This window comes from Enhydra lutris, unplaced genomic scaffold (genome assembly GCF_002288905.1).
Source record: "Enhydra lutris kenyoni isolate GAN:26980312 unplaced genomic scaffold, ASM228890v2 scaffoldscaffold23, whole genome shotgun sequence".
NCBI lineage: Eukaryota > Metazoa > Chordata > Mammalia > Carnivora > Mustelidae > Enhydra > Enhydra lutris.
Window position 1 is genome coordinate 29,716,667 of NW_019154107.1, and position 19,887 is coordinate 29,736,553.

Below are 19,887 nucleotides of genomic sequence, written 5' to 3' on the forward strand. Positions count from 1 at the left end.
GAGTCACTTATGGTTTGTCTCCCTCCCAATCCCATCTTGTTTCATTTATTCTTCTCCTACCCCCTTAACCCCCCATGTTGCATCTCCACTTCCTTATATCAGGGAGATCATATGATAGTTGTCTTTCTCCGATTGGGAATGTCAAAATTTTATGAAGTAGTTTAGCCACAATTTATTGAATGGCAGACAGCACGTTAGGTCTTAAGGACCTTATCCTTATAGCCCTAATGGGATACAGAAGCTGATAATCTCAGTATATTTGGCAACTGAGAAGCAGAAGTTTGTGTAGGATGCTATGGAAGTCTACAGGAAGGGCGCCTAGCCGGGATGTGATAGCAGTGAAGACTTGCTGGAGGAGACTGCTAAGCTGCGCTGAGTCAACAGAACATTATTGGCTTCATTTAAGAGACACAAAAGATTAAGAGACACAGAAAGAGACACAGAAAGATTAAGCAATTTACCCCATATTGTACAGCTACGTAGAGTGGAATTATGACTAGAACCAATGTGAAGCAATTCCCAATCTGAGAAAGAGTCCAAACTGTTGAGCCAGTTACTGTTTGGATTTTTTTGAGAAATTTTATTGGAAATACTATTTTATTTGAGAAATCCCATACTTATGTGCCTCTCAGACACATGCATTGTGATATTAGAAAAATGCAGGCACACCAAAATAACTGAAGCTTCATCCTTCTAGGACAGTTAATTAACACCTATACCACAATCCTGGCAACGTTTAGTTTCTCATTTTGTGGTTGCTGCAGCTTGCTACAGGAAGATGTATCGCATAAAAATGAGGCATCAGCTCAACTTCCTTGGATACCAACTTTAAGAGGCCTGAGTCATTCAGATCATTCCCCAAAGTCCTTCAAGCACCAAAGGCAGCAAACAAAAGTACTGCTAGTTAAATGTGTAATTGGGGTTTATTATAACTAGAATGTATTGGTTTAAAGTCTCATTCACCACTGCATTGAACTGGTATTGTCTTGTTTTTATTTGAGCTTAATTGTCCTGTTCTATATGTGTTTAATTTTGTAGGATACTTCATATCCTTCCTGGATGCAGGCAGAGCACAAATTTTAAATTAATAATAAGAATAGATTAAATTTATGTAGAATTGGCTCTTTAATGTGCTGCATATACATTTTGTAGTACAATAGGACCCCTTACAAAATCAATGTGTATGGTACATTTATGCCCATTTTATAGAACTTGGAACAATTTTGCTGGTTTACATTATCACAGAAGCTTACAGTTATACATTAGCTTTCACTACATGTTTTTAGTTATACCTACCATTTACTTGGTATAGTGTCCTTGGTTAAGAACACAATCCCCCATAATATATATATTCCTATAAGCAAAGGCAATGCACATTATGACAATCCATTTTATGAGGCCTGTTGTAACACATTCCTGGGGTGTGGTGGGGGAGGAACTCTCCAGAATGGCTATGTTTCCAGGAAACTATTATGAATTTTTGGAATATTTTAGGCCAAATTTTAAACTCTGACTTGCTTCTTTTTCCTATTCAATGTGTTCCTACATCACCAGTACTCTTGCTAAGCAGCCAGTAATAAACAGGGAGTGCAAACTTGCTTTCCTCTTAGATTCAAATAAACAATTAGAAATGTACATCTGTTATAAACCCATTTTAGTAAAGAAAAGACCTAATGAAATATTTCTTGTATTTATATTAAATATTAGGCTCTCATTTAAGATTTTATTGAGAAAATATTAAAAAGTTTCTACTGTTAAAAAGGTTTTAGGGGTGCCTGGGTGGCTCAGTGGGTTAAAGCCTCTGCCTTCAGCTCAGGTCATGATGCCAGGGTCCTGGGATCGAGCCCACATTGGGCTCTCTGCTCAGCAGGGAGCCTGCTTCCCTTCCTCTCTCTCTGCCTGCCTCTCTGCCTACTTGTGATCTCTGTCTGCCAAATAAATAAATAAAATCTTAAAAAAAACCCCTAATTACCTGTGGCTTAGCTAAATGAATAACAATAATAATACCTTGTGATCTCTGTTTGTCAAATGAATAAATAAAAATCTTAAAAAAAGGTTTTAAACATATTAGGTTAGCTGATCACCAAAGGCCCTTTTCAGGACATTTCATGGGTGTACAACACTGAGGACAAAAGGTTTCACTGGATTCCCATCAACTTCTTACTTTTGCTATAGAAAAAGTATGTGATATGAAATAGAAAAAAATATAGAGAAAGCAGACAACACTTACAAAAGAGCAAAGAAGACCAAAGCAATAGAAAAAGGACACTAGATAATATAATTCTTTTCTTCCACTTTTAGCTTTAGTAGTTTAATTTGGAATTTGGCAGACAAAGAATTTGAAAGTTTTTAATTATATGCCCCATCAACCAATCCTCTGCTTTAGCCATGTTATTTTACTAGTCAACAGCCCTCCAATGGTTGTATGTCATCAATTGGATGATATATACAATTTTGTTGGTTGCCTTCAAAGTTTTAATAGGACTTTGCCTGTTCACTTAATTTTCCACATTATTTCAATCTCTATTCTATCATTTTATTGGAGTGGCCATTTTTTTTCTAACTCCATATACTATACAAAGGCCTCACTCTTCTGTCTGTAGGCCTTGGCCTCACCTGCCCAATTCAGGGATAACCTCGTTTCTACCTGATAGTGTCACTGTTTAATATAATTCTGATTTTCTCTGGGTTTGAGGAGAATATATTGGGAATAATATATCCCACTTACTTCAAACAACTTTATATTTTTCCCCTAAATTTCTTATATCAAATTGCATTTGCTATTAGGCAGTCCTTCATATCTGAATCTAATCCACCTCTAAAAATTTGTTGGATAGTGAGAAAATTTTATCCATTATTCTACATCAGAAAAGTAATAATGCATTGCCATTTCATCTTAAAAACCCCAACTAATTTCCTCAAATATCAGTAAAATACTCTAGAATACCCATGTAGCAATCCTCCAAATATGTATCATATTATAAAGCATTTTATATACAACTACATAATTATTGAACACTTTATGAGCTAATTAACAGATATGCTTATGTGTCATTCACAATGATGCCTTACTATACTGGGTGCAAAACAAACAAACAAACAAATTAAAAACTCAACAAACAAACAAAGAAAGTAGGCTTTCAAGCTGCCTGGGAATATTTGTTTCTCCACCATTAGAAGATGAAATGGAGGAACTCTTAAAAATTTTAGTGCGATGAGGGATGATGAAAAGGCAAATTAAGGTTTTTCCAGGCATTTCTAGAAAGACAACTCACTAGGGAAAAGCAATATACTAAGAAAGCCATGAAGTGAGCCACAAATGGGTGCTTTGATTTCACATGAAAAAAAAAAAAAAAAAAAAAAAGCAAGCCCTGGAAATCTAGTCACCAAGTTGAATAAAGAAAAAGAGACCAGGACAATGCCAAAATTATCATTTTAATTTAGTTAGTCTTAACAGTCAAGCAGAGTAAGGTGAGGGTGTGAGAAAGGGACAGCAATATCCAAATTCTGAGTAAGAGAAAAGTTATGTTCTACTCAAGCCTGGCAGGAGGGAAACTGTCATAGTAAGCATTAATTGAGGTTAGTGAGAAGGGCACAAACTTGTTAATTTTCTGAAATCAATAATCTTGTTCTGTAGCCTCATTTACTTTCCTCTTTGCTGTTTATGCATAGCTGTTTTAGTAACGCTACATCACCTTTATCATTTATACTGCAAGGGACATGCGTGGTGATGTGAATAAACCATGAAATAGTATGTTCAAGGAACATAATAAATGTACTTATTGAGGGAACATTAACAATCAAGGTAAGCAGGGACTACTGTTAGAGGTGGGGTTCAGAGGATCCTGCTGTAATGCTGGAGCAAGCTTCACAGAGTGAAGAGTGAAGTGAGAGTGGGGGACTCAGTTGACAGAGCCCAGGTTAATCAAAAACTTGCCTGGTTTCAAGTGTCTCCACTTATAGCCAAGAAGATTAACAATTTCGGTTTTGCTCAGCAGGTACCTTTCATTTCCTGCCTCAAACTGCAAAATCCCGGAAGAGAACAGGTAGAGACATTAGCTGCAGGAGAAGGCAAATGAACGAATATCCTGGATTCTGGAAGTTCTTAGTTGAGCCCTGTAAGCAGCGTTTCTATCCTCCTCCCATTCCTGGAGGCAGAGGCAAGCTCATTCCCCAAACCCACTGCCTCTTGTTTTAGAAGAATTCTGCAAAGCTCTCGGTTGGAGCATCACACTTATCTCTAAGAATCTCCCAGTATCCTGTGCCTTTCCCTGTGCTAGGAGGAAAACAAGCAGGTGGGAATTGCCATCCTTAGGGTCTGAAATCTCTTTTACAATCTCTTTAAAGAAAAGGCTTAAACAGCCTTTAAACAGAAAATGCCTGTAATGTTTCAGAAGATGAAAATCTCCAAGTGCTACAGATGAGGAAGAAGACTCTGATCTTCTCAATACCACATTACACTTGCCTTTTAAATTGCTACTTCAACCTCAGTTAGATTGTATACAGTTTATTAACTCTCTCAATTTTCTACCACATTTGGTTAATGAAAAGTGAATGAATATTCTATCTCCTTATAATTGCTGATAATGTCCTCAAACAAAAGTATTTCCCTTCTGGGAAGGAGGAACCCTAATGAGCATGGTTGGTAACTGTGTGTTAAAGAGACAAAACCATTAGTACATTTTTGCATATGGTTAAAAGTGACCCAACAGAGTCTTAGAAATTTAAATGTAGATTTTCCTTTTGGGAATTTAATAGTGGGAAAAGGGTGGATTTTACTCAGGTCTCCTGCTTCAAGTCCAAATCTCGAGAAAGTTAGTTGAACAAATGAAATGTGGATGTCTAAGAAAGTGCACATCGTAAATGTGAGATCAAACTGCAAATTGTATATGTGACAATGTATATTCTCATTGCTTTACATTTCAAATACATCTCTGAACTGTTAGGTTTCCAGCATATGTTTATCAATCAGATCACACAGGCAGACATTTGATTAGATAGACTTTAAGCTAAAATTAACAATTGTTTCCTAAATACAATGTAGAACAACACACATGATTTAATAATTAAGTGGGGGAGGTAATGGGTAAGAGGAGTCTGAGACACAATTGTACATTCCTTTAAAGCCTTAACTGTAGATTATAAGTATATATAAGCATCTTTTCTGAGAAAATAAAAGGAAAAAAACAACAAAATATTCATTATCTATTGACACTCAATCTTGAGTGGGGGTGCTACATAATTTTTATTTACTTTTTGGAAGCAGTTTTGATTTCCTACTTTCACTGAAATTAAGATACATATCCTTTATTTTACTACATTAAATTTTTATTTAAGAGGAGGTACGCTGAGAGAATTATTTAAATGAATGCATCAGCAAAACATCTAATAAAACAAATCCTTGCCCCCTGTATATCTGTTTTGGTAATTGGGTGTCCCATTTGCCAGTTTGTTTAAAGAAAGTCTCATCTCTGTGATTTTGCCCACCATGGAATCTTCAGTGCTAAGCACATAGGATATAAACAGGTACTCAACTTAATTTTTAAATAAGTAAATGAATTAAAAACTTTGGAAAACATTAATTGAGTCTTAGTCTCTGCTTATAAATCTGACTTGCAAATTTTATGTATTTGTGAAAATCAAGCCCTTTATAACTCTAGAGAACAGACATTTAAGTGAGCACATGATTAGACAACCACCTTGAGAAACCCATTACTGAATTGGCTAAGGGTCCTTCTCTGCTAGGTAGGTGTGTGTCTAATTTGGAAGTTAATAGAGCGTCATTGCTTTAGAGTTTATCATCAACTCTTGAGTTTCTATAGTGCTAGAGGGGAACAACGAGGCAGCTAATCCCCCAAATCATTTCTGTTTGGTTTGGAAATGCAGTATATAATTTTTTTCCAGAAGGTTTGTTTTCCTAATTTTGTTTTCCATGGGCAACGTTTGCCTTACTGGAGTGCACAGCCTGACTGACTGATGGGAAAGGTAACCAGAAATGGGCTGGAGTTGGAGCAGAGGGAAATCAGCCTGGGATTAAACATTTACTACCCTTCAGCCTCAGGTTCTGAATTTAAGGTTCATTGGCACAGTTCTAGAAAGATATTGCCTTTTCTTTGTATTACACTTCCTAGGAAGTCTTTAGTATGGGGTAGGTGTAGAGAGTACTTTTTCTTAAAAGACAGGCTTTTCTCTCCCCCCCCTTTTTTTTAAATCTCTTTAGGGGAATAAAGTTTAAAGATGTTGGTGAGATTGTGGTCAACTTGCTTTAGGTTAGGAGAATTTCTTTTCCTTTTACCATTCTTTTCTGTTTTTGTTTTCCTCGAGGATGTGAAGAGGAATAAGGTAGACTGATTTCCGTGAAATTGAAGGCATCTCTTATGATGGAAGGACTTTTCTTTAAAAAAAAAATGGGGAAAAAGATCCTTTGCTTTTGGTGGGGTTGTGGGAGCATAACTCCTTAAGTTTGGAGGATTTCCATTCAGAAAAGATTGGGTTTTGTATGGCAAAACTATAAGGGCCACAGGTTTTAGTGAGGTTGGGGGCCCTCCTGGTGGGGTGGGGGGGATTTCTTTTCTTTCATGTTTCTTAAAATAAATAATTAACTTGTAAGTATTAAGATTAAGAGGGTCTTAGGGTGCCTGGGTGGTTCAGTGGGTTAAAGCCATTGCCTTCGGCTCAGGTCATGATCCCAGGGTCCTGAGATTGAGCCCAGGGTCGGGCTCTCTGCTCAGTGGGGAGCCTGCTTCCTCCTCTCTCTCTCTCTCTCTGCCTGCCTCTCTGCCTACTTGTGATCTCTATCTGTCAAATAAATAAATAAAAATCTTTAAAAAAAAGATTGAGAGCGTCTTTCTGTAAAAGAATTTCTTTTTCCTTTATTTCATTAAAAAAATACTTGAAGGCTGGAGGATAAATAAGGCCCGTGTGTTTGGGTGAGATTAGGGACATCTCCCTTTAAAGAAGTTTTAGGAAGAGATTTTGTGGGGGATTTTTTTTCTCCTTTTTGTGGGAGGTAGAGTGGCTTGATCATCAGGAATAATATGCATTATCATCAATAAAGTATTGCGATACCTTCCCTGAGAAGAATGTCTTTCTTTTAAGAATTGTCCCTTAATTTATTTTCTTCGGCCTCTCCTTCCTTCCTTCCCTTCCTCTCTACCCTCTTCATTTCCTCACCCCCTCTCCCTCCCCTTCCAACTCCTTTCCCTCACCTCTTTGCTCTCTCCCTTCCTTTTTGTTGTTTGGTGAAAAACATTCAGGGACTTTGGTGAGTTTGGGGCATCTTCATTCCCAAAAAGGAGGTTTCTCTTTGAAAATATCCTTTTCATTTTTTTCCCTTCTTTCTCCCTAATCCTAAATGTATATTCTTGTTTTGAGTAAAAAGGGACTCTGTTGAGGCTGGGGACATCTTGGTTTTGTTTCTGTTTCTCTCTCTTTCTATTTATGCTTCCAATTTTTAAATTTCCTATATTAAGAATCAAGCTTTGGAGTTTGAATAAATTCAGATCATCTCCCACTAGAAGGATTTCCTTTTATTTTTTCTCCTTTACAGAATCTGCATTTGGTTTTGCTGTATCTTGACAGAAAATTTCATGTGTCTGTGAGGCTGGAGCACTTTTCTTTAAGAGGATTTTGTTTTCTTTTCATTGATATTATCTCCTCCACCAGTATACATGCCTTCCCATTATTGATTTCCTTTTAAATCTTAAAAAAAAATGCATTTTGAAAATAAGGTTCATGTGCTTTGGTAAGGATGGGGCATCTCCCTTTGGCAGTGGAGGGATTTATTTATTTTGTTTCTCTTTTTCTCCTTTTCTGGGAATTAAAATTCAGGATGTTTGGTAAAATCAGGGATCCTGTCCTTTAGTATTTCTTTCTTTTTGGTAAAATCATTTGTGTTTTTCTGGGATGGAAGGATTAGTAAGTTTCATGGGCTTTGATGATTTTGAAAGTATCTGCCCAAACAAAGATGTCTTTTTGTTTGTTTTTCCCAAAGAGAAAAAATTGGGGGGTGGTGAATAAAGGTTATTTTCCTTGGTGAGGTTGATGGCCGTGCCCTTAAGAGGATCTCTCTGTCTTTTGGTTCTTTTTTAAAAATTTATTTTTTCCTTATGTATTCATTTATTCCTTTGTTTATTTGAGGGAAAACAGTAGGTTCATTATCTTGCAGTTAGAGGAGTGATCTCTTTCTTTTACTTATTTTTAAAAATTTGGATATAATTTACATATCACAAAATTCACTGTTTTCAAGTGTACAAATTCAGTGTTTTTTAGCATATTCACAGGGTTGTGCAACCATTATCACTATCTAATTTCAGAACATTTTTGTTATCTTCCAAAGAAACCCTGTACCCTTTAGCCATCACCCACACTTCCCCTTTTCCTTTCCCCCAAGCCCCAGGGTACCACTAATCTACTTTCAGTCTCTAAGGATTTGCCTATTTTGGACATTTCATGTAATTAGAAGAAATAACCTTAGGGAGATTTGGTGAGATTCCCCTTTGGGAGATTTCTTTTTGCCACCATATTTTTTGTAAGAGATTGGGCATGAGCAGTGGGTGCAAATAAAGTTTATAAATTTTGTGAATTTTTTATGATTAGAAATACTGTTTATCTTGAGGTGATTTCTCTCTTTTCCTCTTTAATTTTTCTCTTGGGGACATAAGTTTTATGGGTTTTGATGAGGGTGAAGAACATCTCCTCTTAGAATTTCTTTTTTTCTTAAAATAATTTTAAGGGGAGGGATAAGTTTCATTATCTGGGGTCACTGTTCCTTTCTTTCTTTTTTTTTAAACTTGTACATTTGTTTTTCTATTTTGAGAATAAGGTTTATTTGCTTTGGTGAGGGTGGTGCATCTCCCTTTAGGAATGGATGATTTCTTTTTTTAACCCTTAAAATTATTTTTTTCCACTGAGGGAATTACAGTCAGCAGTCTTTGGAAAGGTTGGGCACCCTATCCGTGGCAGAATTTCTATTTATTTTCTTTCCAAAAAATGTCTTCTTTGGGAGTAATAGATTTCAGGGTCTTGTGCCTCTGCCTCTTATGCTTCCTTCTCAGACTCCAGTTCTAGGATGGCCCCCAGCGGAAGAATCAGACTGGGAACAGCAATGGCTGCTTCAAAAAAAATCCAGGCGAGGGAATGTCAGTTTAAAGATTGTTCTTAGAAGACTCTTAATCTCACAAAACAAACTGAAGGTTGCTGGGGGGTTGGGGGGGAAGGGATAGGGTGGCTGGGTGATGGACATTGAGGAGGATATGTGCTATGGTGAGTGCTATGAAATTGTAAGACTGATGATTCACAGACCAGTACCCCTGAAGCTAATAATACATTATATGTTAATTTTAAAAGATTGTTCTTAGACAAATGAGGATCCTGTGTATCACAGAAAGCCCTATGTTGGATATTTTTTTTAAATCCACACTAGATAAATTAATAGTTATGTCCTATTAGGCGTCAAGTTTTATTTTTGACTTCTCCTACCCTGCTGCCTTTGTCAGGGGAATAAGAGTTAATAATTCAGAGGAAAGCATTCTGCAAACTGTAGAGCCTCATACTAGCAGAAAGGATTATATAATCCTTATTATAATATCCCTGAATGGTTTCCTGGTCTCTATGGATTTTCCCCCTTTCCTTGGAAGCACTTTGGACAATGGACCAGCCTTTGATTTTGGGACGTGGTTGTGCAGAAGCCCCAGTCAGAGATTTTAATAAACACCTAAGAATTATATTCTCAGAAAAGAAAGACAACTGACCAAATATCTCATTATCTTTTCTAGAACACACTGCCGCAAATGTTCAGGAGATCTCAATATATACCAAACAAATCAGATGGTTTCATCAAAACCTGGCAAAGAGTGGGGGAGAGAACCTAAGAGGAAAGAAATTAATTTCATCCTGACCTTCAACAGGTTAAACATTCAATTCCACAATCCCAAAGTTGTTTATAGTCACTGCAGATATTTTGTTCACTTAGGAAAAAAATTTATTACCCCTGAAACCAACAACATCATCATTAGTCTACTGCTGCTGGGGACTGCAGGGGATAAGGATACTTTCCAAACCATTTTTTTTAATTGTTGGTAATTTGCTTCTTAATTATGGTTCTAACACCCATTTTGAAAAGGGAAAGATTGACTGCATTTCTTTAAAGGCTATATATTTCAAGCTATTTAAGTAAGCATTTACTTTTCACTCTGAAATCATTGAGAATGCATTTTTATTCATTCACAGTAGCAGTCTCTAAGTTGTTGTCCTTGTCATTGCTGGAAATGGAATTGCTAGGTTTAAAGCTTCAGCGAATGTTTACTGAGCAAAAACAGGGAGGGCTGAATTGTATTGGGCACTGAGAGGGAGAGACCGTATCTACCTTTGAGAAGCTCAGAAATAAGTAAAATGATAAAGTATTCAGGCAAGAATTACCAGATAACATATAAACAAATGCTTGCTACCTTGCAAGAATGTGTGTGCAAAAAATACCAGAAAATTGCTTTGTTATGGTTTGGGGTGTAATAGTAAATGGCAATGGATCTCTTATCACACACACCCCCATCCCAGAAATAAAGGCCACAACAGTGTATTTCTTTTCAGATTTTTCATCAATCACCTGTATAGTGTGATCATAATTTCGTAGCTAGTCAAACCCAATTGATAAAAACATGAACTATCTTTCTTCAACTATAGGTGAGGCAAGGGAAACAAATACAGTATACTTCATGTAAGCCCCACGCCCCCCAAGCAAGTCATAGCATAGTTAAAGAACCAATTCACACTTCCTCACTTACACTTGCTGTGACCAGGTGGGAGACTATGGCTCGTTTCCTGGAAATCAAAACATTTTAGAAAGGAAGGGAATATACAAGTTTGGTTCACAAGATTGTGTTATCCTGGTATCTATTTGGAAAGACAGTATGAGCCCCCTTTTCTCAGTCTCCATCTTCATGACTGGCATCGATTTGCAACCAACAGTTTCTGAAACCTGAATAGAGAGCAGACTACATACTGGAAGATGTTGAATTTTTTTTTTTTTTAACCACAATACCAATCAGCAAAAATTATCTTGGAGAAACCTGCAGTCACATTCAAACACTTCGTTTTATTCATTTCGTCCTTTGATGAAATGAGTAGTTTCAGGCTAGTTTCATGCTACTGGTACTGACTGTGCCTTGCCATGTAGGATTTCATTGTATGATAAAAACTGTATTTTGTTACAATCTCTGAGACTTGTGTGTGTGTGTGTGTGTGTGTGTGTGTGTGTGTGTTTCCCCAAGCTTGCCTCAAGGAGGCAGTGTCTGAGAACAAGGCTTTCCCTGCTAAAATGGCAACCTATTTGCCTTGAATGTTAAAATGCAAGTCAGCTGGCTGTGCGTGCTGTTTGCCTGAGGGGGATGCGGCAGAGAACGGTCCTATCACTGAAGATCAGATGTTCCCATGGGCACCACAGAGCAACTGCATAGCAACACCTAGGGTGTTAAAGACGGGTTTGGCGCCTAGCAATCTGAGCATTTACCCAGATCCTTTGCATCCTTTGAAATCATCTAGAGCCACTGATGGGTTCATTTTCTTGGCCCTTTTAGTGGACGGTCAGGGTTCTTAACCCCATTTTAGAAGACAAATGGCTGAACAAATGACTAACTCTACCAAGGGCAAAGTCAAACCTTGGGGGGTCCTGGTCCCCTGCCAGGGATGACAAATGCCCATGGGTCAGCTAGTCAGCCTGTCTGAGAGGGCACTCTGTAGAGGAAACTAACCTGATTCCCCTTACTTTGATCCTCCTTAGCTGTCTGGCAACAGGCATTTTCCTGTCAAGCTTGTGGGACATGCTTTCCCACTGTCACAGGGTTCATCCCTGGAGTTCCTGGCCTCTAGTCAGTCTTCCAGGGGTCAAAGAGTCCATATATTTGCCGGATATCCTGGTAATTAAGTCCCTAGGTGTCAGTTTCTGAGCCCTGTTCCCAAAATCTCACTTAAGAAGGCCATAGCTCAGGTAGTCCCTGCTGGTCTCCCTCCCACCTGCTTCTTTGCAAACTCTTCCAAAAAGACCAGAGCACATCCCAGGTTACGGTGATCTCCAGTGTCTAGCTGCAGGGTCCTTTCCTTTTCTGAGATCATTGCAGGGAAAGGCTGCTGCAGGGAGGGGGAGATCCAACCCCTGGTGAGAACTCAGTTGTTGGATTGAAAACAGCCACCACAACCTGTCTTAGTCTCCTACGGTCCTATTTTATTTATTTTTTAAACCTCTACACCTTTTTTTCCCCTGTGAAACTTTTCGCTTTAGGCTTCCTCTTGTTCAGTCCTTTATCATTGCAGTTATTTTGCAAATTCAAGCCTCCCTACTCATAACTCAGGAAGCAACCAGCGCTTCCATTTCCATTTCGCGATGCCAAGCTCTGCCCCCTTCCCCTACATTCTACAAGTGTGCGGTATGCAGCAGAAGGATTCCAGAGCCCTGTCCCTATGTCCCGCTAGGCAGCAGGATGGACAGGCATTGGTGTGGTGTGCTGTTTGTTTGTTTCTGTGTTTTGTTTCGTTTTTTTTTCCCTGCAGGGGAAGCTAAATCAAGGTGTATCTATGCATTATCATTGTATTCACAGTCACATGGAACGAAGTTTATAGGGGGAAAGGAAGAGTAGGGGGAGTACAGAGAAAGCAAGAAGGGCAAACAGACTCCTACTGAAGAGCCAACGGGGTTTCAGGGGGTCCAAGGCAAATACAGAAAACCTCCTTCCTCCCTCCTTCCACCCCCCGCCCCCGGGCGGGTGCTCGAGGATCTTCCACTTGTCTTCTCCAGGCAAACCGCAACGTTTAGGAAGGCATCTCTGAAGGCTGGAAGAGATGAGGATTTCCATTCACACGCTCTCAAATACCAACTCCTATTTTGGTGTCTCTAAACCGGGACTCCTGTACCATTCCAACTGGTCCTGGTGCGGGATGCCAGTCTCCCGCTCTTAACGCGGTCCATCATCATATCACAGTGTTTGCACCTACCTGCCGGGAAATCCTGCAGACAGATGGAATGGTGGCTTCGACACACGCATGCTCTCCCCCTCCTCCCCGATGAACCCTGCCCTTCCCCTGCAGTGCGCGTGGGCGCCGCCCATCCCCTCATCCCCACCCGGAGTACCGGCTCCCAGCAGCAAATCAGCAGACAGAGGCGCCAGGAACCTCCTCGGAGCGCCGCCAGTTGCGTCCCCGCTAGTGACCCCCTCCCCAGTGTCAGGGAGGGGGCTAAGCTGACCGCTGCGGCTCCGCAGCTTGGGCCTCTGCGGCAGTGACCGTGGCTAAGAGGTGTGTCCCACGCCCCCAACCCCACCACTCAGTCCCATCCCCGTGTACCCAGGGCCAGCCCCAAATACTTCTCTAGGTCTCTTGCGCTCCCCGGGGACGTCTTCCTCCTCTTTTTCAAGGTATAGGCGCTCACTGCACAGCCACTTCTCCCCATGGGGGAAACTGCTCCGACTCCCATCGCGTGCAGTCACCCTGTTTCTAACCCCAACAGCCCACTCCCGCTTCCACATGTTGCTTCCCGCCTCCCAACCATTTCCCACTCCCCCGGGCTTCTCCATCCCCGCATCTCTCCGCGCATCTTTGCCAGTCAGTGGCAGCCAAATGGGATGCTCTGGGTACCCAGAGTCTCAGGAGCTCAATAGCCATCCGTCCTCGTTTTGCTTCTTTCCCCCCCACGCCCCAGGGGGTCTTTTTCCTACCTTTATACTGGAGAACAGCACTGGTGTTCTGGGCGATGATGAGGTCTTTAGACCCCTCTCTGGAGCGACCACCGGACACTGCAATAGACGTGGTGCTGGGCTCGGCTCCTTACGGGACTTTGGAGTCGGCTCAGGGCAGGACTCTATGGCTGGTTCTGGGGCTGGTTCTAGGACCGGCTTGGGGGCCGGATCTGTGGCTGGTACTGGGGTCGGCTCAGAGGCCGGTTCTGTGGCTGGTTCTGTGGCTGGTTCCGGAGCCGGTTCGGGGGCCGGCTCCGTGGCTGGTTCTGAGATTGGTTCTTTGTCGAGTTCTGTGGCTGGTTCTGGAGCCAGCCCTGAGGCCGGTTCTGTATCGGGTTCTGAGACCGTTTCTGTGTCGAATTCTGTGGCTGGTTCTGGGGTCGCCTTCGGACAGTGTTCTGGAGCAGGCTCTGGACCGAACTGTGGTGCCGGTTCTGGCGAAGGCGCATGGAGCAGCGCAGGAGCCCGCGGCCGTGGCAGCGGCGGCCGCGGCGGCGGCCACGGCGGCGGTGGCTCCGGAGACTCCGCGGGCTGCTCTCCATCCTGAGGCGGGGCAGTGCCCTGGGCCGCGGCAGCTCCGCGGTCCATGGCCGCACACCGCCTCAGGTCTGGGCAGCTTGCGCCCCTGAGCTTGGAGGGCTAAAGTACCCTCGGGCGCCCCGCCCACTCCTGTTCGACGACCCCTTGCAGGGTGCCAAACTTTCCCCCGCCCCACTCCATGGCTGGCTCCGCTCTGAGGTCTAACCCAGGGGCGCTCGGCGTCTCCCAGTGCTGGAACACGCCCCTCGGTGAGCGCACACCTCTTCGTAAGCAGCCACGGGCCCGATGGGCGGGAAGCAGAGGGGCTTGCGAACGCGGACTGGACAGAGGGCTTGATGACCTCCTAGCGACGTGCGGGAGCGGGGGGGGGAAAAAAAAGGGGGGGGGGGGGGGGGAAGGGGGGGGGGGGGGCTGTTGGAGCCCAGCCCTTTAACCCTTTGGTGACGTGAATGCAAAAAATTCAAAAAAAAAAACCCACAAAAAACCCAGAGGAGAACTTGAGGGTCTTTGCAACCCCCCCAACCACTCAGCTGTGAGCTGCGGCTCCTAACAGCTTTGCATCCTGTGTCTGCTCTCTCACCTCAGCAGCAGGTGAGCCTAGCCTCGGACGAACCTCCTGCCCCCATCTCCAAGCCTCTGTGGGCAAGTAATCCTCTTTTCTAACCCGGGGAAAGAAATAAAGCGGTACGGGGTTGGGGTATATGCGGTTCGCGCGCGCGCGCGCGTGTGTTCTGTCCTTAAGATTGAAGTACAATTTGTCCCCCGCCTCAGTTTTTGCATTTTTGAGCTTCGCCAGATCTGAGGGGTTTGCCGTTGGGTACAGGGCTTGGGATGCTTCGAGAAAGGTGTGTAATGAGAAAGGGCTGGAGCCCTGGCTTTCCGCAGCCTGCAGATGTAGCCCCTAGAGCAAGGCAAGAGTTCCCCGGGAAGCGGCGGCTAGGCTGCGCGCTCCGGAGAGACCGCTGCCGTGGTCTCCGTGGCGATTCGGGAGTCTGCCTCGCTCGCCCTGGCCATGGGAGACTGCCTACTGCTTTTAGCTGGACTTCCCAGGCATCAGCAGGACTTTTTACAGAACTTGTTAATGTGTGTGTGTGTGTGTGTGTGTGTGTGTGTGTGTGTGTGTGTACCTTGTGTTGGGGGAAATTCACTGCACCACCCACACCTTTTTCACCTCCTGATAGCTCAATAGCACTCTGACGTTAGGGATGGAAGATTCTCTTGAGAGGAGTACAGCCGGTCCCTGCCGCAGCACCCTTCCCACCTCATCGAGAGACTTTAGATCTCTCGACTGTTAGTCACGTACACGTACATACAGACCATCATCTCAGTCAGAACTAGACTTCAGATAGCCATATACTGCAAAATTGCAATTAAAAGTTGAGAAGCCCACCCGTTAAGCCACTGCTGTGTGGGGGATGGGGGAAGTACCTATAAACCTAATTTGAAATATGACAAGTGAATTTATCTCTGATACACATAATACTGCAGTTGTGGATGGCAGCCCTCCTTCTGCAGCCCCTCCTCTCACCCTCTCCTCCCAGACCATATCCTCCACTAATCCCTCTTCTTTTGACAAATGACACTGACCTACCCAGAATTTTCTAAAACCTGCCGCATTTTTGTGTTCCCTACACCACGTCCCAGCAGTAAATAATACAGCAGAAGACAGTCTCACCTAGCCCCCCACCTCCAAAGACCAGAATCTCTGATGAGATCTGCATTTCCCAGATCCTCACTGCTGCATCACAGCCTAAGCCCACCCTTCTGAAGAAGGGCTACACTCTTTGGCAGTTACTAAGCTAGTGTCAGGACCATCCCTAATGTGTGGGGTTAGGAAAACCCAGAGGAGGTGAGCCCTGTCTATCAAGTCTCTCATTGATGGCAGGCTGCTTTCCAGTAAATCCACACAAAGGGTTCATCTTTTTTACCCTCCTTGGGCTTTTTCTCCTCTCTTACATCCCACATGTAAGGAGCCAAGCTGCTTTTAACCCTGAGTTCAGGACTGAAACATGCAGATGTCAGATCTGACTAGCCAGTATGCCTATGCTTGGAGCTCACTTCTCAGGCTTTGGTGAAATCTCTGTCTTTAGCAGGGGCTAATATCTTACATTTAAATCTTATTTTCACCAAACCCTGGCATATAATTAGAAGGGTTCAAGGTGGAGGAGTTACTGCTCAGGGCGGCCTCTTGGGTTAGAGAGCAATAGGGTGGGGTTTGGCATAGATCGGGTGTCATCAAGCAGGACACCACCAGGGGACAAGTTGGAGCTATTGCTTCATGTATGTTCATTGATACTCTTGTCTATAATACTATACTTAATCACAAGGAGTCCAAAATTAATGATGTAAACTCTTGCTGCAAGGTCAGTTTGAGGGTGAATGCTAAAATAGTTGTTTGTGCATGATTTTTGCTCCATTAGGGTGGGTTATATACTGTCTGGATTTAATTATGATTAATTTAATTTTTAAGGCATTTCTCAGTACATCACAAGCTGCCTTATTGCTTTATGTTATAGTAAGGCTTAGCTTTGCTTTTTAGTCTCTCCTCAGCCCAACATTGAATACAATGCTTTACATGGGACCACCGTGTGTGTGTGTGGGGGGGGGTGAGGTTAAAATTCATTGGTGCCTGTCGTAGGGAGACACCGTTGCTATATCTTATCTATACTTTCCTAGACACCATTGCTATATCTTATCTATACCTTCCTGTCCCCCATACTCTGCTAGTCTCTTAACAGAGAAAGCTTTACTGAGATGCTTGTGTGTTTTCCTCAAATCATAATCTGGGCTGGAATTATAGTAGGGATTCAGAAGATGTCTGTTAAGCGGATGATTCATTGCAGGTTACCAGTTAGGGTGTCATTTTTTCCCCTGCATTGCTTTTTAGCAGTATTCGATATTTCGAATGATTGATGATCTCTTAAGAGGTTCTTTTCTAATTGAACAATACTGATATAAAGGCCAAGAGCTGCATAAGAATAAGAACGATGACCATTTCCACAGAGGTTTGAGTGGAGTTGGATCTGGATGTCCCAGGGCAGACATAGTCCCTAACGTGGGACTTTAGGGCATATTATATAAGTTACCTAATTGGGCTAGAGGAAGGATAGACCAGAAGAATGGGTTCAAATTTTTGAACACGTAATGTGCTACTTCATTCCCATGCCTCACATTTATCCTGATACCACCCAAAATAAAGCTCTTCCAAGCCTGCACATAGGTCCTTTGATTTCAGGCATGCTAGGAATTCTGGAGAGGTAAAGGAGAGAAAACTTGAGAAATGTGGCAAAATTAAAGCTTTTATTTCTCCTTTTTTTTTTCCATTTTTCTTTTCATTATTGAATGAGAGAGTGACACAGTAGAGCTAGAGTGCAAGCCCTTTTTTCCTTGACCAACAGCTTCAATTTCCCTCCCCTTCCCCCTTTAGAGCAATTTGGGAAAGAAATAGGTGCCTCTCTTGAGGCTCAGCAGCCGCCAACCTCCCCCATTCCTGCCACCTCGGCAATATGCGAAGCCAAAATAGCAACCTTTATAATATTCTACCAAATAAAATAGAGACGGGATGAAGAACAGCATTTACAGAGAAGGTAGAGGATTCCAACAATTAATTTAGATGGGATTAACATGCAAACCTGTTATCCTTTGCTTGCTCTAGTCTCCTACGATTTAATTGATACAGGAATGGGAGTTAAAAAGTTAATACCTTGCATTCATATAATGCCTTTTGAATTTTAAAGCACTTTCATATATATTATCTCACTTCAGCCTCACAAAAAACGTGTGAGGCAAAGCAAGTCTGGACTTCCATCCACACTCCCACCCCCTAACCTTTTACAGATGAGAAAACACAAGTCCAGTGAGATTAAGTGATATGTCTTAGGTCACAAAGATAATTAATGTTGGAACGGACATTTAGAACTCGTGTCACTCAACTTCCAGCTGAGAGAGACCAGAGCTAGTCCTGAGTTGGGGGTTGCGAGACAGGGGCTGTATAAATCCTCTCTATTGCAAAGTGGGAAGTCTGCCTTAATGCCCTTCTATTTCTCAAGCCTGTAAGAGGAGCAATGATTCTTACATTTTTACTTCGAGGTTTCTCAGCTCTCATTCTCCCTCTCTCTGGATGGTAGTTAATGATCTGTAACCAAGTTCACTATAGGAGGTCCCTGTTTAAGGGAACTTTTTGAATATGTATGTGATATAATAATCCACCCTGGGTGTACTCATTTTATTAGTTTTGTTTTTTATATTTTCTTGAAGGGAAGCACTCCACAGTGAAGATGTATTTCCTGCCCCTCTGAGGTATATACAGCCTTTTTAGGTGCCATGGGGAAGGAGAAGAGGGGGCAGAAATATTAGACATAGTCCCTTCCCTCAAGAATTATTAGAACTTGGTGGTTGAGATAAACCAAATAGAGGTGAAAAACAATCCAAACACAGATGTTAGTTTATGATGATGACACCACATTGAACTTGTGTGGGGGACAAAGTGTAACAGTGTAGAAAGGAAATTGCAAAGGGAGTCAGGAAATCTGGCTTGACATTAAGTTGCTACCACTAAACTCAAAGACCTTATACAAATCACTTAATATTTTTGGGCCTTAAGTTTTCTCATCTGAAAAATGTGTGTGTGGGGGGGTAAAGTTGAACTTGATCAGCGAGTTTTAAAGTCTGTTTTAGCACAAAATATCAGTGATGCAGTGAGAGAATCAGGGAAAGCTTCTTAGAAGGGGGTATATCTTGAAGTGGGTCTTAAAGAATGCAGTTAATGTGGATCTGCAAAGAGGAAGTGAAAGACGTTACAGGCAAGGAAAGGAGCAAGAATAGCAAACTGGTAGTGAGACTATGCCAGGTTGATTGAGGTAAACGGATCATACCAAGGATTGATGAGAAGTAAGGTAAGAGCAGAGTAAGTGGTAAGAAGAAGGGGAAATGTAAAAGGCTTTGAATGCCAGACTGAAGGATTTGAAGATTTGATTTTAATGGTAATTGGGAGCCAATGAAGATTGTTTGAGTATGGTGATAACATAGTAGATCCAACCAGTGAGAAAATTATCCTTAATGGTATACTTGGTTCTAGAATCATCTACAAATCTACATTGTCTCCCTGGAGCTAGTATCTAGCTAATCCAGGGTCATTTGTGAAATCATGATTCTTGATTTTTGCTGCAACCTCTAGTTTTGAATTTGCATTGCCAGGACTGCTGGCCCAACCTGCTTAACCACCTGCCTATACATTTGGATTCAGTCCATAATGGGTCATTTGGCTTCCATGGACTCAACATGTTAATGGAATCCCTAATTTGAAATTCTAACTGATGATGAATGAACAGTGGAATGGAGGAGATGAGAGAAAGTTCTTAGGCAGGCTGGAGTGGGATGGTTGTAGACCTGAAAGCAGATTAAGGGATCGAGGACAATTTAGTCGGGGGGATAAGAAAATGGATCTTTGCAGAATCTTTGACTTACTATGGCTTAGATATGCGGGAAAGTTGTTGAGAAGCAGCCATCTAGTTCTGAACTGCCAAAGATCTAAACTGAACTCAGATTAATAAGAGAAAACAGATTGCTATAAGGCCACAGAGAAAGAAGTGATAGAATGTGGTATGACAGGACACAGGTGTGT

General features: G+C 42.1%; 1 protein-coding gene across 1 annotated transcript in view; it reads right to left on the reverse strand.

Annotated features, from left to right (window-relative positions):
• The window catches only part of LOC111150483 (diacylglycerol kinase kappa), a 175,976-nt gene extending 161,664 nt beyond the window's left edge, over window positions 1–14,312 (reverse strand). Inside the window, exon 1 of the mRNA XM_022507952.1 lies at window positions 13,704–14,312. Within this exon, the coding sequence (XP_022363660.1) occupies window positions 13,704–14,312 (609 nt within the window). The remainder of the gene's footprint in view (window positions 1–13,703) is intronic.
• Between the last annotated feature and the right edge of the window lie 5,575 nt (window positions 14,313–19,887).